At 45.8% G+C, this 25,241-nt stretch overlaps 1 protein-coding gene across 1 annotated transcript in view; it reads left to right on the top strand.

Annotated features, from left to right (window-relative positions):
- Positions 1-2,039: 2,039 nt before the first annotated feature.
- SMARCC1 (SWI/SNF related, matrix associated, actin dependent regulator of chromatin subfamily c member 1) overlaps positions 2,040-25,241 on the top strand; it is a 98,967-nt gene continuing 75,765 nt past the window's right edge. The window contains exons 1-6 of the mRNA XM_054991283.1: positions 2,040-2,312; positions 7,271-7,390; positions 12,086-12,171; positions 16,206-16,287; positions 18,112-18,204; positions 19,544-19,613. Coding sequence (XP_054847258.1) covers positions 2,055-2,312; positions 7,271-7,390; positions 12,086-12,171; positions 16,206-16,287; positions 18,112-18,204; positions 19,544-19,613 — 709 coding nt within the window. The 5' untranslated portion in view covers positions 2,040-2,054. The remainder of the gene's footprint in view (positions 2,313-7,270; positions 7,391-12,085; positions 12,172-16,205; positions 16,288-18,111; positions 18,205-19,543; positions 19,614-25,241) is intronic.

Below are 25,241 nucleotides of genomic sequence, written 5' to 3'. Positions count from 1 at the left end.
CCCTGGCAATGCAATAGCGGTACTGAATAGCTGCTTGGCAGCTGTTGTCAACTGGCTGAAAGCAAATAAATTGAAATTGAACCCAGACAAGATAGAAGTGATGTTTGTTGGAAAAGCAGAGATCTTGGAGGTGCTTCTGACCTTTTGGAGGGTTCGGTTGACCCTAGCTGACTCAGTAAAGAGCCTAGAGAGGTTATACTAGATCCAGCGCTGCTGCCAGAGAAGCAAGTAAATGCAGCTGCAAAAAGGCCTTTTTACAACTCAGACTTGCCTGGAAGATGGCCCCCCACCTTGACACGACTGATCTAGCCACCTGGATTCATGGCACAATAACATCTAGTCTAGACTACTGTAATAGTCTACATATATCTCCCTTCAAAGTTGACTTGGAGACTCCAGCTGCTGCTAAATATTGCAGATCATTTACTCTCAGGAGCGGGAGGGAGCATGCATATCACTCCCGTTCTGCAGTCACTCCATTGGCTTCCGATCAGCTACTGGGCTGGATTCAAGGTCACGACTAGCATATTCAAAGCCCTTCACGGGCCCTTCATATGTATGGGAATGCCTCTCTCCCTATGGTCCACCCTGGCAGCTTTGGTCATCTGAACAGGGTCTTCTGCAGCAGCTAAATTAGCAGCTGCCAGTACCCGCTCTTTCTTTGTAGTCATAGATCCAGAAGAGTTAGCCATGTTAGTCTCTAGTAGCAAAATTCGTCAGATGCATCTGACGAGTCAAAGAGCTGTGGTTCTCGAAAGCTTATGCTACAGCAAAGTTGGTTCGTCTTAAGGGTGCTACTGGACTCTTTACTATTTCTTTGTAGTAGCCCTCAAATTGTAGAACGGTTGCAGGTTGGAAAGCTCCCGCACTCCTGGCTTTCCACAAACTATGCAAGACTGAATTATTCAGGAAGGCTTTCTGCTCAGGTTATAGGGCTGAGTTTTAAGAAGAAGCTCAGAGAGATGCCTTGATAGGGACAGGGACTACATGCTACTCTGTCGAGTATTGTCTGCTGACGTAGACGTGCCCATTAGGGAGTCTCCACTTTGCTAAACATGCCATGTAAACTAGTTCTTGCTTTGTTTCAGAAAGTTTTCCTGTGTTTGGACTTTATGCTTGTTTTCCGAATTTCTGCTACCCTACCCTATTGCATAGTTCACTGAATGTCCTAACAGTTGTCCATTATTCTGCTTTGATCAGTGAATGTCCTAGCTGTTCATTATATTGCATTTACACTTGCACTGTGTAATCGGGAATAACAACAGCTGCAACAATAGGATGTTTGGCGGTCTTTCATTCATAGGGTTGGAAGCAACTTGATGGCATGTAACACACAACGCTTAATACACAGTACCTGAAGGAGTGAGATGTGGCTTACGAAAACTCATACCCTACCACTAATTTCATTAGTCTCAGCGTGGGCTGTTAGTTTTATACTGGACTCCTGCTTTTTTCCATAATACACAGCTATCAATATCAAAATCCGCCTTGAGTCTCAGTGAGAAAGGCGGAGTACAAATCACATAAATAAATAAAACACAGTCCAGCCTCAGAGGCGAGCCTGCACGGGCGATTGGGAGGGGGGCTTTTGCTGAGCGCCACAGAAAACTCTCCCTGCAGGGGAAACCAACTCCTCAGCCCACAGCGCCCCCGGCGCAGACGCATGCGCACCCAAGAAGCGAAGGCGGCCGGAGGAACGACGCAGGCGCAGACGGCCGACAGGCGGGGCCGGGCTCCGTTCGCGGCGCACGCGCAGAGGCGAGGAGGGGCGGGCCTGCCGGAGACGGCGGCGGCCTCGCGCGCATGCGCCGCGCCGCCCTACCGCCTGCGAGCCAGCGAGAGGAGCCGGCGGCCCGCGCGCGGGCGGGGAAGGCGGCGTGAGGCGAGCGCGTCTGGAGGGCCGCTTCCCCCCTGCGCGTGCGCGCGGAGATTGGCGGCGGTGTGGCAGCCGCCGCGGCGTCCCGCGGGCTCTGCGCATGCGCGGGGCCAGGAGAGTGGGCGGCGCAGGGCCCCGGCGGCGGTGGCGGAGGCGGCGCGGGAGGCCCGGCAGGACAATGGCGGCGGCGGCGGCGGCGGCGGGATCGGCGGCCGTGCCCGGGGCCGGGGCGGGCGGCCCGGGCCCAGGCGGCCCCGCGGCGGCGGCGGCGGCAGCAGCAGGCGGCCCCGGCTCGGTGGGCTCCGCCGCCTCCGCCAGCCCCGTGTCGGTGTCGCGCCGCAAGGACGGGGGCCCCGCGGGCAAGTTCTGGGAGAGCCCCGAGACCGTCGCGCAGCTCGACGCCGCCCGCGCCTGGCTGGGCAAGCACTGCAAGAAGGTAGGCGAGCGGGGCCCGGCCCGGCCTCACGCGGGCCCGCGGGGCGGAGGGGGAGGCCGGGCGCCCGTCCCGCCGGCCCCGCCGCGCCTCGTGGCCCTTTGTCTGCGCCGGGAGGCCCGCCTGGGGCGCTCCGCTGGGGTCCCGCGGGCGGGCGGGCGAGGAGCGGCCGTGGCGGCCCGCTGGAGCTCTTGCGCCGCGCCGCGGGGAGGGTCTGGCCCTCGGCCTCCTGCTGAGCCGAGCCGGGGCGGCTGCCCGTGCCCCGAGGAGGCCCCGCGCCCGGCAGGAGGCGGGCCCGGCGGGGTAGGCGGGCGGGGGCGTTGAAGCAGCGGCGGCGGCGGCGCCTCCCGAGCCTCGCAGGCCTGCCTTGGGAAGGGGGCGAAGGGCCCCGGGGCACAGGCCCTTCCCCAGAGCTCATGGAGGCGGGTCAGGGTCAGCCCCACGACGGCCTTGGAGAACCTGAGGGGAAGCGGCCGCGGCCTGCTGCTCGGGAAGAAGGTCGTTTAACATCATGATGTTTAAGAAAGCCTCGCGTGAGAGGACAAGACGGGCCTTTCTGGAGAAGTCCACGATGCGGGGGGAAGGGGAAGGCAGCAGGGAGAGAGAGACGGGGGGGGGGGGGGGCTCAGTCAGAGAAGGCCGTTCGGGGGGAGGTCTTTTGTTGATAGGGAAGCCGAAGGTTGGCGGCAACTTCACAACACACACAAATGAAAGTATCCTGACATCGGAAGAGGTCCCTGTTCAGAGTCCTCAGGCTGTATGCTGAGCAGTGGCACTTTTGGCTGCTCTCCATCCACGCTGCCAAAATGAAATCCTGAAGTTGTGCAGGGGCTTTGCTTGCAAAGTGAGGAGGGCCTGGCTTCTGTGGCTTTCCCCTTGTTTCTGTAAAACTGCCCAGGTTCTGCCCCTGCGTAGCCTGTGGCTTCTCAGATTGGCCGTAATCCATTTCTCCCGCTGTTCAAGCAAAAGTGAAGGCAGCAGCTGGCAGGTTTCTCTCATTCAAGCAGGATAGAAAAATGGTAGGAGGGAGTGAGGAGGACAGGCCCATATGGCGGCTCCATGAAGTGTTTCACATTCAAGGGAAATGAAATGTCTCCAAAACACAAGGGACCTTTGTGGTTGCTCAGCCCCATCGGCGCAGAATTTTTGATTCACCGGGCAGGCGGCACTCCGCTTGCAAGTATAAACAAAGATTCCGGAGAACGCAGATCTGAGGAAGGCATTTCCCACTTGAAAACCTACCTCTGAGCTTCTCTCCTTGGGGCATTTTCTCCGTGGCAGCTCAGTTTCCATACATGCATCTTTAGTAAGATGGCCGGTGTGATTTGGGCATAGTTTGGCAGCTTTGTGGCTGAAGTAATTTATGATAAACCAGAACTCATAATTAGTTGTAATGCAGAAATTATAAAGTAATTTGTTGAAAGACAGAATCATTGAATTTTGACATCTGAATATTGATCTGGTTGGGCAAGAGGAACAGAAGGCAGGTAACTGGTTTGTGGGGGGAAGAGAGAGCATGAGTTTCTGATTATTCACCCTTCGCCACTCCTAACTTGACTGGAAGGAACTGAAAGAGGGAGACTGGGTTGGTTCAGCGTGGAGGGAGAACATCTTCCCCTCCTCAAAGCGCTTTCCTCCTTACTGTTGTGAAATTTCATGGGCTTTAATGAGCTATATTTACTTAGTCTAAGCCCCATTCTGAAAAACCCCTCTCTTGCTTTTAGGCAGTTTTTTATTTATTTCATTTGACTTATATCCCACCCTCCCCACAAAATCTTTTAAAATTAAAGAACTTTGCAGCACACTTTGTTTTAAAAATGCAAACAGCCTGCATTTTAGGTGAAACCTGGCACATTATTCTTCAGGTTCCACTGCTGGTTTTATTTTGTCATTAATGGGTTCATAAGCAAGCTGCAGGAGCTTTGTGGGAGGAGGCGGCGGCACTGGGCTTGTAGCGATGGTTGTTGCATAAGGCACTAAGGAGGTTTCATTTCCGGATGTTAATTTGAACTGGCAGGTGAGCCTGGAACAAAGGAAGGAGAGGAGGCGAGGCGGCTCTGCAGGTCTCTTTCAGAATGGATCTAATTATGAATGGTTGAAAAGATCCTCAGTTTGTGTTTCAAGGGAGGTCTTGGGGGCGGAGGGGAGGGTGCTTGTTCATTAACATTGTTCACTTGATGCACCAAGTTACTTTTGGGCCAGAAATAGTTATTACTCTGTTCCCAGTTGAATAGCAGGTGCCTACAGATGCAGTCACCCATGGTAACCAGACCTTTTCCTCTAGTGACTGCCTGCCCCGGCACAATGTGGGCGGCAGCTGGGGACTCATCTGTGACCTCATCCTGGGCTTTGGAGGCACTTGAAAGCAGCGAGCAGAGATGGAAGACCCAAGGGGGCTGAGGATGAATGTCAGCAAATGCAGCATGCTTAGCCCTAGCGGTAGTGCCAGTGTATGAGGACTGAGAGAGGGAGGGAAGGGGGTGATTTTTAAGGAGGAGCAAACTTGGAATTCTCATAGATGGTGTTTTTAACCTATACTAGGTCCACTGGTACAAGCTTATGGTATTAATTTTTACATTAATGCAAAAGAGAAAATATGGTACATGGTTTAGTGTGTTTATTCAGTTTCCAGTGTGGTACAGATAAAAGCCCACTTCTCAACAGATTTGTTTTCTTGTATGTCTGTGCTCTGTTAACTTGGTTAACAGTACATTTGGGACCTCTTTATTCCAGTCTCTTACAGATAATAACATGCTTTGTAAACCACTCTTGAGTGTGCATTAAGTTGTCCTGAAAGGCAGTATATAAATGGAATGTTGTCGTTTTTGTTATGCAGTTGAAGGCTTGCTGAAGTTGAGTCTGGATTAGGCTGAGCTGCTGTAAGTCAGGGTCATTGCCACCCACCTATCCTGGCAAGGACTGCACAAAACCAGCAGCTTTGCAATTTGAGGGCAAGTCCAATAGCACCTTTAAGACTAACCTACTTTATTGTAGCATAAGCTTTCGAGAACCACAGCTCTCTTCGTCAGATGCATCTGATGCTGTGGTTCTTGAAAGCTTATGCTCCAATAAAGTTGGTTAGACTTAAAGGTGCTACTGGACTATTTACTATTTTGTGACTACAGACTAACAAGGCTAACTCCTCTGGATCTATTGTTAGATCTGAATCTGCAGCTGGAAATGTAGGTTTTCTCTTGGCATGTGGCAGCTTTCACCAGTTTTCTTTGGTATGCCAACTTGCTCGTTTATCCCTGCACCCATTCCCTTCTGCGAAGGTTACCATAATGGATTCTACATGGACTTGCTTATGAAAACTGTCCAGAAGCTATGTAACGAGTCAGTTCCCGTGTCTAAAACCAAGTTTCAACTTGCCAAGAGAAAGATGGATCTCTCTCCGGGGAAGCAGAAAGCAGTTAGTCTTTAGACCTGTCAAACAGATAAGTTCTTTGAACCAGCTGTTTATCAGTACATTTATTTATATAGGGTTCAATATTGCTTTGCAACTCCTTATCAAACACACAGACACTAATCTAGAGTTTATTTCACTTTATTGAAAATACACCCTAGTTTTTTAATGAAGCAAGCAATCAAAATATAAATGGCTATTAATATGAATCCTATAACAACAGAACATAGAAAGGCAATAAGAAATAAGTTCACTAACATTTCTCAATAAATCCTAAGTTTAACATTGCTCAAAGTTTCTATGAAATACATAGGTAGAAATAGTTTCTCACCTAGATTCTCTCAAGAGATTTCTTCCATCAGTACCCTGCTTATTCTTTCTGTGTTTGCAATGATATACCTAATCATATGCAAATATTTAGGGTCTATTCACATGATAGCACAAACAAATATTGATTGGTTTGACACTTCACTGAATATTCATAATTTCATAGTACAGCCTTCCAATTAGTTAAAAAATTATGTCATAATCTAAACTTCACAACAAAACTACAAATCTCCAACAAGTGTCAGGAAAAGTTAAGTTGGACGATCACCATTGGTTGAATCTCTGATAGAGGAACATCAATCTCGGTAGAGTCCACTATTTTAATTAATTGTCAAAGGATGAAAGCACACCTGCTGAATTACCTTATACATAGAAAAAATACACTGAAAGTTCATGTAAAGTTTAAAAGTTCATCTAGAGAGTATAGAAGCTAGGCCTAGTATTGTTCAGTATTGATTATTGGCATATGATCTTAATCTATATTGGCATAACAGCTACATTAGCACAAAATGCACTAGCCAGATTGCTGACTAGTTTTGATGCTAGCAGTCCTATGTTCACAGTTGATCAGACTGCCTTTTTGTTCCAAACCCAATTCAAAGTGTTGGTTATTACCTTTAAGCCATAACTGCACCAGGACACCTAAAGAACTGCCTGCTTCTATACAGACCTTGTCTGAATTTTGATCTTCTGAGGCTCTGCTCTGTTTTCTGAGTAGTGCAGGATATATTTTTTTAAATAAGCTTTTTCAAAGGCAGTAATATTTAAGTGAATATCAAAAGAAATTATGCTGAAACTCTGGTTCTAGTCCTTCCAAATGGTTATCAGCTGTGCCCATTGTGAGTGGCTGCTTATAATCATGTGTCCTATAAGTGGTGTCACCTTAGTACTTAATAGTCCTAGAGCTTAATAGCTCCATCAGTGTGTGCTTTTTAAATGGGGCTCAGAGGTAATGCTGCCGTTGGCAATAACATTTCATACGCTGGGCATGAATTGATGCTGAATCAATAGAACCAGCTTAAGTGAAGTTGGTAAATTGAAGACTAGTGACAGCAGAGCTGCTTGCCGGGGTATCTAGTTACTGACTTCCATTGCATAATGGCTGTAAGAGCAAGAATGAAAAAGCCAGAAGCCTTTCGCGTGATAAACCTTGCTTTGTAGCCTTACAGTTGCTTGCTGCCTTGCCAAGTGAGTGATTGATTTGGGAATGGCTTTGTTTGTGTTCCAGTATGTTCAGGCAGATGCTCCTACCAATAAAACACTGGCTGGGCTTGTGGTGCAGCTGCTACAGTTCCAGGAAGATGCCTTTGGAAAACATGTTGCCAATCCTGCCTTCACCAAATTTCCTGTGAGTATTGAAATGCTCCTGTAATATTCCTTCAGCTGATGCATTTTCAGCACACTCCATCTTAAAGAAGGGCTGCTGCTGCTGTTCCGAGAAAACCTGCCCGCGTCCAGTGTGGACAGCTGTGCTTTAACCCAGCCACTGCCATGGAATGCAGGCATGCCTGCTGTTTCATGCATGTTCAGAGGGACATCTGGAAGAATTTGGTTTTCAGTTGAAACAGAAGTCCTTGTAGAATAAAACCTATGCTACGAGGATAGATTGGGGAGATGCCACATGGAACAGGGCTTCGTGTGAAGGTCTTGAGAGCAAGGAGGGTGGGAGAAAGGTGTTCCAAAATGGTTGGGTCCTCTGGGTGCTCTTTTTCTGATTTTTGAAGGAAGGCTGGACCTGGACTGGACTCCAGGAGGCACCTCCCCTTATTCTGTTGGAGGACATAGCCAAGAACGGCATGAGTGCGATTATATCCGATTAGTACCAACCCGGCAACATGTCACAAATTGATGAGCAAGCTTTCAGGATCCTCAGAACTTTGTCAAGTTGGATGCAGAAGGACCCGCGTGTTCCGATTAGTGCTTCAGAGGCATCCGAGTGCTGCCTGGCTTTTGCATTTTCGCCTTTGCATTCTTTGATTGTACCTGATCTTTTTTGCACCTTGAATGACTTAATTAAAGTTAATGCACAAGAAGTGTTACTTCATCCAAAGACCACAGCAATCTATGTACTTGATAGGACTTTCTGTCAGGCTTAACATCAGCCTGATAGACACTTCTGGAGAACATAATATATTTAACCTCTGCTTTTATCTGCACGTGCACACACAAAGTTCCTGCACATAAGCTTCCTTATCTTCATGTGAGGAAAGTTTCCATCAAAAGTTACGGTTGACACTTCCAGTAAACTATGTGGTAAAATGTTCCTATGCATTTTTGGAGGCAAAACGGGGAGATTCTTTTTAAAGATGTGATTTTAAATATCAGCTAATGTCAGCCTCTATAATAATCAGCTTTGATAAAAATAATAACCTAGTTTAAACTTAAATCTAAATTTAGTGCAAACCCTTTAAAGCCTATATTTGTACTCTCTTCTGTGGTAATAGAAGCATCGGTCAGACACAATGAGTAAATGAGGATCACTGGCTGGAATATTTGACTTGCGGTTAAGCACTGTGAATGACACAGTCTGGGGAGTCAAATATTCATTCTGGTGGGATCGAGAAACTAGCAAGTTGTCACAGGTGCTGGGATCCAGGAGATCCCATTCAGTTTCACCTCACGATCGTGCATGGAGACCATATGGATGATTTTCGTACTCTCCCGACCAAGTAGAATAGGTGTTCCTTATCTGGACGCTTGTAGGATGCTTAAATGACAATGTTATGTATATTACATGGGACTTGCTTCCAAATAACTGTGCCTAGGATTGCAGCCTTCGCCTTAAAGTTAGAGACCTTGCTTGGTATATTTGAATATATGCAGAGAGCTAAAGAGAATTCTGTCCGTAAGCAAAAAATTCTGCAGGACACGGCTGCATGACCAAAGACTTTAGATTATGATCATTAGGGATATGCCGTCAGATACTGCCCAATAAGATGCCCAATAATAAGTGTACTGGGTCAGGTTGGCAATATCCAGCAGTAACGCTGCCTCCCTGGCACAGCTCCCAATTCCAGTGTTTTACCACTCCCAATAACATCAGAATCTGGAGTTGCGTCAGGGAGACGGCCGAGGCTGGGAAGCAAGAAGCACTTCCAACCAGAGAGTTCGGTCTTGGCTTTTTACTTTTTAAAGTATTTTCTGTCGGGGTAGATCTCGCCTTCAGACTGGGGAGGCTAGAGTCTGCCTTCACAGGAAACAACGCTCGTTTAAAATTTAAAGGGCTGAGTCCAAACTTTCAGCTGTAAGGTGGGCACTTCCCCTAAGTCTGTCTGCCTACTCCCGGTGTGGAAAGACGTGCTTGTCTTTTTATTAAATGCCAGAGCTAGTGTTCTGATGTTTCCAGAACCACTTTCCATTACGATAACAGTACTCCTGATATTTAACATTGAGTGTGCCTTTTCCAGTATGGAATTAAAATGCTCCCAAGTACATGTAAATGCTCTATTTAAGCAAAACGGTATGGTTTAATTACCAGTTAGTAATTAGCAGCCAGTTAGTATGCACCCTTGTTCATGTAAACTCATGAATTTCATACATAGAAATGTGAACGATCAGAATTGGTCTTTTTTTTCTTGGTAATTTAAATTTCATTTAATTAGAATCCCTGTATGCTTTGTAACTTAACTCTCTGAAGGCATAGAATGATTCTCCCTCATGGTACGGAGCCTGCAAGGTCTCCATCTTAAGGGCAAGCTGAAAGAACTGACCTCAGTGATTAGGTAGCTGGCCACAAGGACAGGGACCTTGGACTTCTTTGTGCTAGCTAGCTTAAGTAACTCGTGAGAGGGTCAGAGAATGAAGGAAGAATCCAGTTTCACCAGCTTTGAAGTTTCTAGTTACAGACAAGCCACACTGACATTTATCTAAAAGCCATGATGAAAGCCCATCAAATACAAGGACAATTCTGAATTGGTCCTTTCTTTCCAGCGTAAATTATTGAACAGCATTCATCTTCGGTTGTTGATTTGGGACCCATTATTGAGTGGCAACAATTTTTGTGTAAGATTTCCTTTAACTTGAGGGAGGATATTCTCTTTCTCATCATCTCTGGAGGCAGAAAAGTAGGTTGTTATTCTTATATGTACGGCTAGGGAATGCTGTCCTCTCTCTGTTCTTTTCTGCCTCCTCTAAGAGTGCAGAGAATTTAAAGAACTGCACGCCACGCAAATGCTCTGCCTCTGAGCTGTGATCCCCCTCTCTGTGCTGCCACGGTCTGTTTGCGGTATATTCTTTCTGTTGTTTCCGTTGCAATCAATTTTTGTTATCCTTTAAATACGACAGTGCTTTCCTTTAGTTCTAGCTGTTTGCAGGGCAGGTGTCAGCACATCATGGAGTAGTTAGCTGCAGAGAGGGGGAAAGACGTCTGTACCAACGGAGATGCAAATTGCAACCTACTTCCTGCCTCCAGGAATGATAGGAAAAGGAGCAGCCACATACTAGGATTGACTTGGTTCCTGAAGGGCCAAGAGGACCCTCAAGTAGAAGGAACCATTTCAGTTTGTCCCACGTTCCTTTTTGAAAGAGGAATAGTAAGGTAGGGAGGGCTGAGGCTGAAAGGAGCTCTTGTGCCTTTAATGCGTAGGCGGGGATTGGGACCGCTGGGGCTTGCTGTGCTGTGCTGAGCTAAGCGGCTGCTTCCGTAGCTGGAAGCACAGAGAGCCCCGTCCTCCTTGCTCCGGTCAGCTTGGAGAGAACAGTTTGCATCGGGTCCCAGGCACGAGCATCGGAATTCCACAGGCTTAGAGCCGCTTTAATGACCGTTTCCATTCTCCTTGGCGGTTCATGTTTTAAAAAATTTATTTGATTTCTAGCCCTCCCTCCCTCCCCGCAAGCAGGCTCAGGGCAGGTCACAACTGGATTTAAACTGCATTTAAAACCAGAATAAAACCACATCATCACCACAGTCATACATTACAATAAAGGACGGTTCTTGAGGTAGCAGCCCATACCATCCACCCTCCGCCAATGGTGCACAAGGGGGGAAGAAGAGCCGTTTCGATCACACTGTGACTCACGCAGGGGGGCCGAGATGACTGTACAGCCCCCCTGCTGACAGGAGACTGGTAGGGAGGCTCACTAGATAGATTCAAGACTGGCCTCAACCATTTGCCTGGGAGAACGTCTCCGTCTTGCAGGCCTGCCAAAAGATCTTGGCAGGTCCAAGTATCTACAGAGAGTTCCACCAGGTTGGAGCCAGGACCGAAAAAGCCCTGGCTCTGGTCGAGGCCATTCAGGGCTCCCTGGGGCCAGGGACCGCTTGTAAATGTTTATCAGCTAATCTAAGCACTCTCCGGGGTACATACAGGGAGAGGCAGTTCTACAGGTATGCGGGTCCCAGTCTGCTAAGGACTTTATAGGTCAAAACCGAAACCTGGAATCTGATCCAGAACTCCACAGGAAGCCAGTGTGACTGCTGCAAGATGGGAGTAACATGTGCGGGCTGTACGGGCTGCCAGTAAAGACACGCACAGCAGCATTCTGGACCCATTCTTTCTCTGTGTAACACTTATGTAAATCCCAAAAACTCCGTAAGAAGGATTCAGGTTGGTTCTGAGGACACTGCTTTTGATGCTTGTTTTCAAGGTGGTGAATGCAAGGCAGGAATAAGAAGGCTGTGCCTCAAACACATCCATGCGTAGGACTGAAATGTAACCCACATTTTCTTGCCTTGGGTAGCCAGTGTGGTGCAGTTGCTAGAGTGACTGAGATCTGGGACACCACGGTTCAAATCCCCACTGCCGTTAAAGGTTGCTTGGTGGCCTTGGGTCACTCTCATCTACGAGAACGAAATGGAGAACGATGTAAAGTTTACGTTGGGGTGAAGAGTTGGGTATAGATGAACTAATTGAGTTACGCTTGTGGGCAGTAGGAGAAGAGGGGGATGTATGGATTTTTAGACTGGAGCCTGGTAATATCCGCTGCAGAGAGAATATTGTCAGTCACTGCTTGGGCTGGGTGCACCATTGGGCAAGCTTGTGCCTTGCTGCTTGTTTGGGATTTGAGGTTGCGACTATCACATCGGGACTTTTTTCTGTTCCAGGCAAAGTGCTTCATGGACTTCAAAGCTGGAGGAACGCTGTGTCACATTCTTGGTGCTGCTTATAAGTATAAAAACGAGCAAGGATGGTGAGCTCTTTAGTACCTTTCTTCTGGATTCCCTCGTATGCAAGAGGTTTTTGTTTGACATGAGCAGGGCTTATAGTTCTTTGTACTGTCTTTGTTTATGGTATGTTATTGTTGCATTGTGATTTTATTGATTTGCCTTATTTTTTTTATAATCAACCAACAGAAGGGAACGACTTCCCAGATTATTCCAATCCAAACAAAAGAGCACGCAGGCCCAAGGAAGTCACAGCAATGTGCAATTTATGCAATACAATTAAATACCTATATCATACAGCCCCAAATTTGCAGAACCGTAGTGCCCAACTAACAATTTCATACAGTATGAGTTCTGCTAATGTCGGGAAAATGCTCTAGTTAGCTATGTACATGCAAAGTCAAAGGTATAATGTCCACATTTGACAATTTTGGCAACCAAAAAATTGTCCACAGCAAAAAATTATATCCACAGCGGTGACGAGCTGCACCGGTCTTTTTCTCTTTTTCGCTCGTTTCAAGCAACTTTCTTCTTCAGGCCGTTAATTCTATAATAGACCATAGCAAAATAAGCCGTAAACAAATTAAGCTATAGAAACATAGGCTGCTAATCATACCTGTTAATTTCAAATACATAACTGAATCATATACTTACATCACCATCTACTAGCCATGAATCTAAATTCCGAACAACCAGCAGTCAATAATACAATGAAGCGGGTACTCATGCATTCATAGTAACAGCTGTTATACTGTTCAACTCAATTATTCAATCAGTACTTAAAGAGACCTACAACCTCCATACAGGTTATCAGTAGATCAGAAACAGTGCCCTTGTTAATGCTGTTAAACAAGTGTTACCGTACATACCATATTTCCCAAATACAATAAATACTCCATGCAATTAATACTTTTTTCATAAATATTCAATAAATACATGATCAATCAATTAATACACAATTTCATTCCATTTAATAAATATTCAATAAATACATACTCCATAAATAGTCAATTACAATACATTCCTATGACCTAGTTAAACTGCCAATCAGTGGCTTTTAGATGAAACTTACAAAAAGTGGGCAAACTAAAATTTACAAAAACACCGAGTAATCCAATTCGTTATTCAGACCCACTGGTGTCAACGTATTGAGTCTGAAAATCCAACGTGCTTCGGACTGCAATAAAAACCTGTTCGCATAGCCCGGAGTGCTAACTACCTCTAAAACCGTAAACTTGAATTCTCTTTCATTCCTATGATGCGTTCTAAAATGATCAGACAGGGGCGCTTCCTGGTTTTGGGTTCTAATTTTTGAAATATGTTCTTGAATCCTTAGCCTGATTGGTCGCAAAGTACTTCCTACATATAGTAAAGTGCAGGTGCATTGAATAAGATAGACCACATTCTTAGTAGCACACGTTGAGAACTGTTTTGCAAACATCGGGCGGCCGGTCTTGGGATGCATTATGCTTTTGGGATCGGTGCTAAGTGGACAAACATTACAGTGGCCGCAGGGATAATGACCCTGCGGGAGAACAGGAGCTGCCTCCTGTGTCTTTAAGTCCGAATGAACCAACATGTCTCGGAGGCTCCTTGTGCGTCTGAACCCGATTCTCGGGGGAGAGTTACAACTCGGGATGTCTTGCAAAATGTGCCAATTTCTTTTTACAATGCCTGCTATTTTTCCTGCCAAAGGCGAAAAGTTCATAGCCCAAGTGATCTGACTATTAGGCGGTCCGATTGCGGACTTTATACTTTAATAGGGTAGAGCGTGGAACAGCCTCCGCTCTTCTCCTTGCGTTCGCAATCACCTGTCTCGGGTACCCCCGTGCTCTGAACGCAGCTGTCATGTTCCTAGCCTCATACATATAGTCTTGTAAATATGATGCGTTCCTTTTAATACGTAAGAACTGGCTAAATGGTATATTGTTCTTTAAGTTCGGGCGGTGATAAGACGAATAGTCTAAGTACGCCGCTCGATCTGTTGGTTTTCGGAACGGTCTAACCCCCAATTGTGTGGCTGTCTGCTTAAAAACAACTACATCCAGGAATGTGATGAAATGTGGATTGCTCTGATACGTGAATTTTATATGTTGACTTAAACTATTAGACCATCTCATCAAGCCCTCAATGCATTGATCCTCTTTAATGATCATGAAAACGTCATCCACAGATCTCTTTAAACAAATTATTTGATCATAGTAGGGATTGACTGTTTGATTGAAAAAATACTGATTCTCCAGGTTAGCCATAAAGAGAATGGCTATGCTGGGTGCCGCTGAGCAACCCATCGCCACTCCCTTTACCTGGTAGAAGAATTGTGGCTCAAATCTGAAGTAATTGCGCTCCATTATGATGTCCAATAAATCTAACAGGAAATGGGTAGGTGGAACTTTACGAGGTCTCTGTTCCAAAATCTCCTCTATCACCTGTCTCGCTTCCAGGTGGGGGATAGAGGTGTAAAGAGACTGTACGTCCATAGACACAAGTAGGGCATTCTCAGGAATGTTGATGTTCTCTACAAAATTTATGAAATCTGTGGTATCCTTAATTTTTTTTATAACCTGCTCAGAGAGCTTCTGGTGTGGGAGGATATAAAACATACTGAATGAATAAAGATTTGTTTTTTTCCTACGCACCTTAATCTGTATGCAGTTCTTGGTGGGTTTTGTGGCTGTGGCCTTCCCTTTGAGCAAGTTGCTTTTACTCACAGGTTGCATTTGTGATACTAATGAGCAAACCCCTTCTGTTGCAGTGGCTGCAAAGAGCATGCCTTTAAGTGGACAGAACTATCACAGACTCTTTGTTTGAAATTTACTGCAGCTACTTAAGGGGTGTAAAAGTTTCAAAAAAATGCTGAAGCTATGTTTAAAAATCACTCGTGTTCTGAATGTTTCCATTCCTCCTCCCAGACTTTCACATTTCTATGCTTATTATATGCTGCTTATATAGGTTCCCTTGAAGGTCTAGCATAAAAATTCCCTAAATAAATAAAATAAATATTAACCCATCCATCAAAGAAAAATACAATAACTCCAATAAAATCCCTAAACAGCGCATACCCACAATAAAACAGGCAACAGTCGAGAATAGGACCTGCAGTAACAGCTGTAGATAGCAATAGCAGCACAACACAAACGGAAATGTCGCCACAGGTCTGGGGAACTCAAGCTCCAAAAGGGCAGTGGAGGGAGTTCCAGCAAGGCGGGGCCATGACTGTCTTTGGGAGCCCCTGGCCGCCCTTCTGAAAGCGGGGGGCGGATACAGATCTTAGCAATTCAGCGGGTTAATTTACGAGCAGGTTATACATCAGCGACCCCAGTTCGTGTCCCTTCAGAGCTTTAAAGATAAAAATGGGTACTTTGAGTTTCTCCTGCAAGCAAATTGGTTGGTTCTCATTAAAGTTCTTTTAACGTTAGCAGAATATCTTGGCCCAAATGTAGTTTCTGAAAAGTCTTAGTAGGCAGAGCCGAGCCACATAATGCGTGTTGTAATAATAGAATATGAATGTGCTGATAGCGAAGCCGGCTGACATTGGTCTAGGGGGAGGCTCAGCTGGCCAACCCGGTGCAACTGATCAAAGGCAGCTGGGGCCCCGGTGTGGAAATGGACCTCTTAACGACCCAATGCTGCAAAGCCAGGACTTCAGCCAACCCATCGGACTCTGGGAAACCCAGGCCCAAATCCCCACTTTGCCATGGGAGCTTTCTGGGTGGCCTTGGGCCAGTCCCTTACTCTCAGCCTAACCTACCCGACAGGGTTGTTGTGAGGGTAAAGCAGGACAGGAGAACAATGGAAGCTGTTTGGGTCCCTGTTGGGGGAGAAGTAGATAAAAATTTTCACACTATACACATGTTTTGTAAAGAACAACTTGTCTTAAGCATTTAAGCACCCCCGCCCCCCAGATTTCCCACCTGAAAAATCAGAAAAAAAGACTTTTGGGGTGTGTGGGGTTCCTCCCTCCCTCCCTCCCTTTTGTACATGGCTTGTCGTATACAAGTGTAAAGATCCACTTCCATTCCTTGCACTGTGTACCTAGAGCATTTTTTTTCCTTTGCAGGAGGCGGTTTGACTTGCAGAATCCTTCCCGCATGGATCGAAATGTAGAAATGTTTATGAACATTGAAAAAACATTAGTGCAGGCAAGAATTCTATGACTCTTGGTTTATATAGCTTTGCTGTGTTTTTATCTTCTGTATGGAAACGGCTTCCTAGCTTTAAGGCTTGTTCAGAATGTGGCCAGCACGGCCGTTGGAGATGTTTCTGAGAACATCCATAGAATTGCAGATGCTTTTGTAACCTGCCTGGTTATCCCATTAAAGAGCAGGGGATTCAGAGGAAACAGAAGAAGAGAGATGTAGGTAGTTTAGAGTTCAAAAAAGGAAAATGTAAGCACTTTTATAAATAAGGTTACCAGTAGAATTATTATTTAGCAAAACTTCCTTTGTTCCATTAGATTTTAGCCAAAGGTTGTTTTCTACCAACCGAAGGAGGGAAGGCATTTTTTATTTTATTTACTTAGTTTGTCATGTACCTTTCTTGTTGAGATTCAAGGCATAATACAGAGTTATAAAAGACAAAGCAAAAGACATATTGTCGAAGGCTTTCACGGCCGGAGAACGATGGTTGTTGTGGATTTTCTGGGCTGCATGGCCGTGGTCTTGGCATTGTAGTTCCTGACATTTCGCTAGCAGCTGCTGACTGGCATCTTCAGAGGTGTAGCACCGAAAGATAGAGATCTCTCAGTGATCACTGTGACACTGAGAGATCTCTGTCTTTCGGTGCTACACCTCTGTAGATGCCAGTCACAGCTGCTGGCAAAACGTCAGGAACTACAATGCCAAGACCACGGCCATACAGCCCGGAAAATCCACAGCAACCAAAGCAAAAGTCATAGATCCAGAGGAGTTAGCCGTGTTAGTCTGTAGTAGCAAAATAGCAAAGATTCCAGTAGCATCTTTAAGACTAACCAACTTTACTATTGCATAAGCTTTCGAGAATCACAGTTCGTCAGATGCAAAAGACAGTATAATATACAGGGCTTTTTTTCTAGGAAAAGAGGTGGTGGAACTCAGTGGGTTGCCCTTGGAGAAAATGGTCACATGGCTGGTGGCCCCGCCCCCTGATCTCCAGACAGAGGGGAGTTTAGATTGCCCTCTCACCACCGAGCTGTGCGGAGGGCGATCTAAACTCCCCTCTGTCTGGAGATCAGGGGGCGGGGCCACCAGCCATGTGACCATTTTCAAGAGGTTCCGGAACTCCATTCCACCGCGTTCCTGCTGAAAAAAAGCCCTGATAATATATGCAACGAACAGTGCGATAAAACAGGATAGCACAAGTTAAAGAGCAATGAAATAGAAACAGTGTAATATTTATTTATATCCCACCTTTCTGTTCACAAACAAGCACCCAAGGTGATTAACAAATACAAAACAATCCAGTCCAATAGAAACAGGCCAGTCAGTTAATCCCAATACATGTGGTGGGGCTGAATAGTCAGAAAAAGCTCAGCCCTGGATGGGAAGATCTCTTGGGCAAAAGGCAGCGCCGGATTACAGCTCCTTTTCAAGGCTTGAGCAGCTGCTGTGTGTGTGTGTGTGTGTGAGAGAGAGAGAGAGAGAGAGAGAGAGAGAGAGAGAGTCTAAGCAGTTCAGGGCCCATTTGGTTTTTCTCTATGTAGGTCCCATAATCCCCAGCATAGCCTTGGAAGTATGACCTCTGTGGTAGTAGTGAACATTTCCAGTAATAAGTGAGAGGTAAAAGGTGTACCTCTGCATCGCTAAATACGTCCATTTGTGCAGGCCTTTCGGCTGAGATGCTGATAAGAAGCTGGGAATACTGTCAGTGGAACTGTCTCTTGTGTTTCCTGCGCAAGGCTATGAATGAAGCGATGCCACAGATGGGCCACGCTGTGGTCTCCAAGCTCATAAATCTGACCTCCTTCTTTCTGATTTTCCCCTTTCCAGAATAACTGTCTGAGCAGACCAATCATCTACCTCGTTCCAGATATCGAGCTGAAGCTGGCAAATAAACTAAAGGACATAGTCAAACGACATCAGGTAAAAGGCAGAAAGTGTCCTGTGCGTTTGACGTGTCACAGCCCAGCAGAGGCTGCTGTTTCTGGGGATTTGACAGTTCTGAACACCAGTAGTGTTGAAAGGGGGTGGACTTGAGCAACTGAACCTTTTGAGAGCCAGCAGTTCTGCCAAACTCAAGGTATGCCATGGACTTAAGCGAGGCACCCTCTTTCCTGGGTTTTGCCATGTGAGCAAGCAGCCAGTCTTTGTTCCAGTCTTTCTCTCCCAGAGAGCTGAAGGGGAACATCTTGACGAGGAGGGACGGTGGCTGCCGTGGCTCCTCTTTGCACCATCACAGAGTGGCCAATGGCAGCAAGGGATGGAGAGCCACCTAAGGCCCCACCCAAACCTGGAACTATAACAGCTCTTGGGCTGGGCGGGGCGGGGGGGGGAGTGTTGAGCCCTGCTGCATCTGTGCCTCTTCCAGGTGGGCAAAGACATAAAACCCCCTCCCCCCACCAAAACCAGAGAATAATTTACGAGTGTTATAGTTGCCTATAGTTACAGGGATTCTGGCCTTCTGCTGTTTAAATTGGGATCAGTTCTTTACTATTAAATGCAAGATTTGCTTGCATTTCGCCGGGCCTGTAAGACAGAGCTATTCCGCCAGGCATATGGCTAACGCCGGGCAGTGCCCCCCCCCCGTGAAGGGGGGGTTAAACCATCACCCCTATGCAAACACAGAGGCATGTATGAACCACTGGGCAGCATGAATTGTTATATTTAATGTTTTTAAATGTTTTTAAATGTATTATTTAATGTTTTTAAATGTTTTTAAACATGTTTGTATTTGTTATCCGCCCTGAGCCTGCGAAAGCGGGGAGGGCGGAATATAAATATAATAAATTAAATTAAATTAAATTAAATTAAATTGTGATAGAAGCAGAGTGAAGAAAACATTATAGCCTGTGGTGCTCATATTGGAAAGAGTTAATATTTACGTAGTTCATACTGTCATAATACCGGATTGCAATATGTACAGCAAGACATAAAAGTAGAACTGGGTGCAATTTTGGTCCAGTCTGAAATTATGAAGTGAATGATATGCATATAAAAACAAGCTTGGCCAGTGTAGAAAAGCAGCTTACTGAGAAGTGCAGGTGTGATGGGTTGGATGCTGTGAATTGGTTCTGTGAATGGGGCAGGGTGTCTTCCACCCATGGAAGGAAGTGTTGCCCTCTGCAAAATAGTTTTGTGCGGTCCAGCATGGTGCCTTGGTCACTGCTCCCCAGTTTTGGGTTGTATCCTGAAGTTTCTTGAAAAGGAAATGGGATTCCTCTTCATATTGCTGACGCGGCATCTGTCTTTGCTTTCCCCCCAGGGCACAACCACAGATGACAAGTCGAAAGCCACTCACCATATTTATCCCATTCCTACCTCATTGGATGAAGGTAAAACAGGCATTGCAACAGTCCCCTCAGTCGCGTGATGTGAACGCGGGGTGTTCAGAAATGAGGCCATTGTAATGCTCTTGTTTGTGCAGCAGAGAAAGCCGACAAGGAGTGGTTTTAAATTTCATGACTGTTCCAGTCAGTGTAGCCTTTTCATTCACTTCTTAGATGCAGAAAATATTGTAACGATTTGTGTTTTATTTGTGGAAACAGCCATAAAGATAATGACTATATGAAGCTTCAGGATAATGAGATTCACACTCAACATGAGAAACAGTTTTTCATTGTACACAGCAGTTTATAGAGTATGGTATATTGGCTAGAGTGTTGCCTAGGACTGGAAAGGCCTGGGTCAGAGCCCCGCTTAGCCCTCAGTATCCCTTGGTGAATTTGGGCCGGTCATTCTGCCCCTGCCTAATGTTGGTGGGTAGAAAACTGAGGCGATGTGTGCCATTCTGAACTCCTTGGAGGGATCATTTGCTAGATAGAGTAGCATAAGCCAAGAGGACTGGGCCTTAGATCCGAGGAGCTGGTGCTCTTCAGTCTTAGTAGGGTCCGTGGCTCTCAAGCTGTGAGTCTGGAGTCCAGGAGGGAGGAGGAGGAAGAAGGTTTGCTGGGAGAGGAGGCTCGGTGGCCTGTTTGGCTTGGCCTCTCCGCCTGAGGCATAAAATGGCCACGAAATGCAGCCTGTTTCTCAGGCAGGTTATTTAGTTACAGTATTTAAATATGAAAATTGAATATAAACTTGCTCAGCTGTCAGATTCCTGCATTTTATGTTGGAGGGAAAGGAAAGGGGTGTACGGTGTGTTTGCAAGTGGGTCTCCAACAGTACAGTAACTTGAGAAGTGAGTCCCATTTCAAAAATTTTGAGAACCCGCTGGGGGGCACTGCGTGTGGACGGAGGAACGGCATAGCTGGCAAGAGGAACACTAATAAAGGCGGCTTTAATTTGATTGTTCAGGAGGACTCCAGTGCTGAGCCAAAGCCTTCCAGGTGGTGAAGGATGTGCCAGGCAGCGCGACGTCAGTGATTAGATGGAGCTGTAGGCTTAAGAGTGGGCGGGGGGATTAAAGCGTGTAGCTCTTCCAGGAGCAGCCTCTTTCAGAGTTGCAGTTGGAACGCTCATTTGCGTTCATCAGCCTTGCTTATACCTTGAAAGTTAGTGAGCGTGTGTATTAGGCATGCCACATGCTTACTGACACGCCTGGGATCCAAGGGGGCACAGCTCAAATGGTGGCATGGATTGGAACAGGTCCTGGTGGTAGCTGTGTGGGCTGTCCCAGGCCCCACCCTGCAACATCACCCACCCGATTGCAGCTCCCCACAGCTACTTGGAGTTTGGAGAGAGTGGCTGCAGGCGCCCTCCCATATGCTGCCCATCTCTGGACAGCACCAGGCAGTGCAGGTGGGGGGGGAGTGGGCAAACAGTAGAGGGGCAAGTGGGCAGGGCCATGGCAGTGGGCTCCATTGGGATCCTGGGCCTGGGCAGCTCCCGCCCCTTCCAGGGCCTGCTGACTCTGGCCCTGACTTCAGGATTGCTGGAGAGAAATCTACTAAAAATAAATCAGGAATGTGAATGAAGGACCTTATGGGTGCGGCCCTGTTTCATGGATTACACGCAGTGAGTTTGTGGCAAAAGAGAATCCAGCCCAACTCGTCCGTTAGGGTCCACTAGCTGTAGAAAAGAGTTAACGTACCCGGCACTCTGAACTTCAGTTTTGGAATCCAGGATAGTAATCATCCTGATGCTTTCGCAGCAGGCGGAAAAGGAGCGCAAATTTCGGTGCTTTTTAAAGAGATGGTTAAGGGAAGCAGCCCAGTGCAGCTGCTCCTGAAAATCTGCAGTGGGGTTTCTGCTGGGAAATCAGGCCTGTTCCTAAGCCCAGTTTCTCCACTCTCTTCACACGGGAGCTGCTGACCGAGGCCACTCTCCCATGCGTTGAGCCTACAAATATGGCAGCCATGGGGGGAGAGGGTGGGGGAGGGATCTTGTTGCCTCCGCATTTAACAGTCATATTTTTATTGTGAGTCATTTGATATTGCTCTTTGGCTTTTTAAATTCTATAATTTATCATTAGTGACTGTTTTTGATTGCTAGCTGTCTTGAAAGTTTTATATGGGAGGGTGGGCTATAAATATTTTAAACAAACACACGTGCAAAACTGCTTGTGCATGGCTTGATGCAGAGAAGTTAGCCGTGTTAGTCTGTGGTAGCAAAATCAAAAAGAGTCCAGTAGCACCTTTAAGACTAACCAATTTTATTTTAGCATAAGCTTTCGAGAATCAAGTTCTCTTCTTCAGATGCCTGATACAGAGACCAGTCTCTGTATCAGGCATCTGAAGAAGAGAACTTGATTCTCGAAAGCTTATGCTAAAATAAAATTGGTTAGTCTTAAAGGTGCTACTGGACTCTTTTTGATTGTGCATGGCTTGGTGCATGCGAACAACTTTCTCTAGCATGTGCTCTGTCATTAGGATTCCACAAGAGGGCAGTATTCATCTTTGTAAATGTTTGAGTAGCTTTGCTTTGTCCGTCGTTGTGTTTGTGTTTTGTATTTTGCATTCCCTGGCATTGAAGTCTTTTGTGATCAGTGTCCCTATGTGTTTGGGATTGAAACAGAATTTTTAAAACACGAATGTTGTGTGGCCTCGGTGAATGAAACTTGGGTGGCTCCCGAACATTTTAGGCTGGTCACCCATCCACCTTTTCCTTCAACGTAGTAATGGCAGCATTACTGCAATCATTGTGTGTGCTGCAGTTGTACCACTCACGTGGACCCTGGTATGTGTAAGCAAGTCATTCTTGTTATACAACATAGATCAGCTTAGATATACAAAGATACGGGCTTCCCGCTCCGGTTTTACCCGAAGTGGGAAAACAATTTGGATGTTTAAACTACTTTTGTATGCCCTGTAAAAATTCGGGAATTTTTACGGAGCACACCGAAGTTCAAAGCAGCACTTTTCTTGCTGTTTGCAACTGGCAAGAGAAGTGTTGCTTCCCAGCTTCCCGCCCTGTCTCCTTTTTAACCCAATGGAAGGATGGAGGATGGGGTTGTAGTGAGTCACTACCACCCCCTCCTCCCCCTTCCTATTGGGTAAAAAAGAGTGGGAAGCTTGAAAGAGGAGGAAGCTGCTGCTTTACCTGAACCAGTACAAATCGCTTCGGAAAGCTTTGCTTCGGGATTCCTGAATCGGCTCAGCAATGCTGGGGCCGATTCAGGAATCCCAAATATTTCTGAAATGGGCCCAGTTCAGGTTAAAAACCCGAATCGGAATCCCCAAAGTGCACATCCCTATACAACATGCTATAAAAAACTACAGTAAAGTTCGTACAGAGTTCACTAGAATATACACGTATCACTAAGTACAATGGGCTCTAATGCATATTTCTGTGACCGGGAAGAGCGTCCCAGAGTTCTGTTGCCTTGACCAAGAAGGCCGTCTCCCAGGGTGCCCCCTGCCCAGGCGCGGAAGACAGGGACCCTGGAAATGGCCTCCGAAGATGAGCCTAGGGATCAGATAGGTTCATAAGGGAATTATGTTGTAACGAGATGGTTGCCCGTGTCTAAAACCAAGCTTCAACTTGCCTGGAGAAAGATGGATCTCTCTCCGGGGAAGCCAAAAGCAGTTCGTCTTTAGACCTGTCAAACAGATAAGTTCTTTGAACCAGCTGTTTATCAGTACATTTATTTTATATAGGGTTCAATATTGCTTTGCAACCCCTTATCAAACACACAGACACCAATCTAGAGTTTATTTCACTTTATTGAAAATATACCCTAGTTTTTTAATGAAGCAAGTAATCAAAATACAAATGGCTATTAATATGAATCCTATAACAACATAACATAGAAAGGCAATAAGAAATAAGTTCACTAACATTTCTCAATAAGTCCTAAGTTTAACATTGCTCAAAGTTTCTATGAAATACATAGGTAGAAATAGGTTCTCACCTAGATTCTCCCAAGAGATCTCTTCCATCAGTACCCTGCTTATTCTTTCTGTGTTTGCAATTATATACCTAATCATGTGCAAATATTTAGGGTCTATTCACATGATAGCACAAACAAATATTGATTGGTTTGACACTTCACTGAATATTCATAATTTCATAGTACAGCCTTCCAATTAGTTAAAAAATTATGTCATTGTCTTATCTGCAAGAGAATACTATAAATCTCTGACAAGTGTCAAGAAAAAGTTAAGTTGGGCGATCACCATTGGTTGAATCTCTGATAGAAGAACATCAATCTCGGTAGAGTCCACTATTTTAATTAATTGTCAAAGGATGAAAGCACACCTGTTGAATTACCTTACACATAGAAAAAATATACTGAAAGTTCATGCAAAGTTAAAAAGTTCATCTAGAGAGTACAGAAGCTAGGCCTAGTATTGTTCAGTATTGATTATTGGCATATGACTTTAATCTATATTGGCATAACAATTTCTCCAGTTGTTGCACTCCTGCTTTATAAGGTCAAATCTCTTTTTCGGTGACGCCATTAAAATGTTGCCTTTTGCCAAAAAACTTTACTATTGCCTTGTCAGAGCAGTTGCACATCAAAGCCGGTTTAGAAACCTTTTGATGTTGCTGCATCTTCGAGCGTATTCATGTAGCCATCGAGCCTCTGTGACCTGCTTGGCCTTGACACTCTGCATTGTCAGCTCAGCACAAGATAGAATATCTCACTTCAAAAATAGCGTTTTTGCTTTCTAGGAATAAAGTATCTCTGGAGAGCTGCATTCTCTTTCCCGTACCTGAAAGAGAGCCTGCAGACTTGTGGCCTATGAAAAAGAGAGTCACGTGGCTGTACTTTCAGAGCTGTCGAAGGAAGCAAAGGTGGAGATAAGGGGTAGATGGGGGAGGTGGTGGTATTAACTCCAGTACTGAGGGATGGGAGAGGAGAAGCGATGCAGGTACGAAGGTCCAGAATGTGAACCTGGGAGCTAAGGAGTTTTGCCCTACCCCTCTTATTAGCCACTAGATGGTTAGTGATACGTTCTAGTACAGCTAAAGCTACCCCAATGTGTTTAAATTTGCATTAAATAGGTTAAACAGAGAGATTTCTAGGAACTCCCTGTTATACTGGGTGGTTAGTGATTTCTAGTATTGGTGTCCTGCCTCTTCGTTAGTATTAGAGCCTGCAAACAAAAGCAACATTGCGCGCAGGAAAGAACAAAATTTCCAGGATCCTGCTTAATGTAAAATAATTTTGACCTTGAAATGCTGCAGTACCTTTACTTAGAACTCCTATTCTCTTTCAGGATGCTCAGATAGCTAAAAGAAAACATTTCTAAACTGGTCAGAAGCTTGATGAGTGGAGGTCTTCTAGACAACAAAGTATGGGAGGGGGGAGTGTTGGCAGGCATGCAGAACCTCGCTCTTGCAAAAAAGAAAACCGCGTGCCGCTTGGGGTTTTGTTTTCAAGTTACTGAAATTAATTGTAGCAAAGATCGTTGATGTTATTGAGAACATTGCCGGAGTGCTCTGGGCTGTGGCACCTACTCTGCATTTGGACATCTGACAGAATGTCAGCATATCCTCTGCACGGGCACGTGAAGCTCTCTGTGACCTTTTGGTCTTGCATCGTATCTGCTGCTTATCCGCCCAGGCCTCGATTGGCT

The sequence above is a fragment of the Eublepharis macularius genome, chromosome 11 (assembly GCF_028583425.1).
Source record: "Eublepharis macularius isolate TG4126 chromosome 11, MPM_Emac_v1.0, whole genome shotgun sequence".
Classification (NCBI taxonomy): domain Eukaryota; kingdom Metazoa; phylum Chordata; class Lepidosauria; order Squamata; family Eublepharidae; genus Eublepharis; species Eublepharis macularius.
Note: the sequence above shows the minus strand (reverse complement) of the source record. Positions and strands in the feature narration are given on the sequence as shown.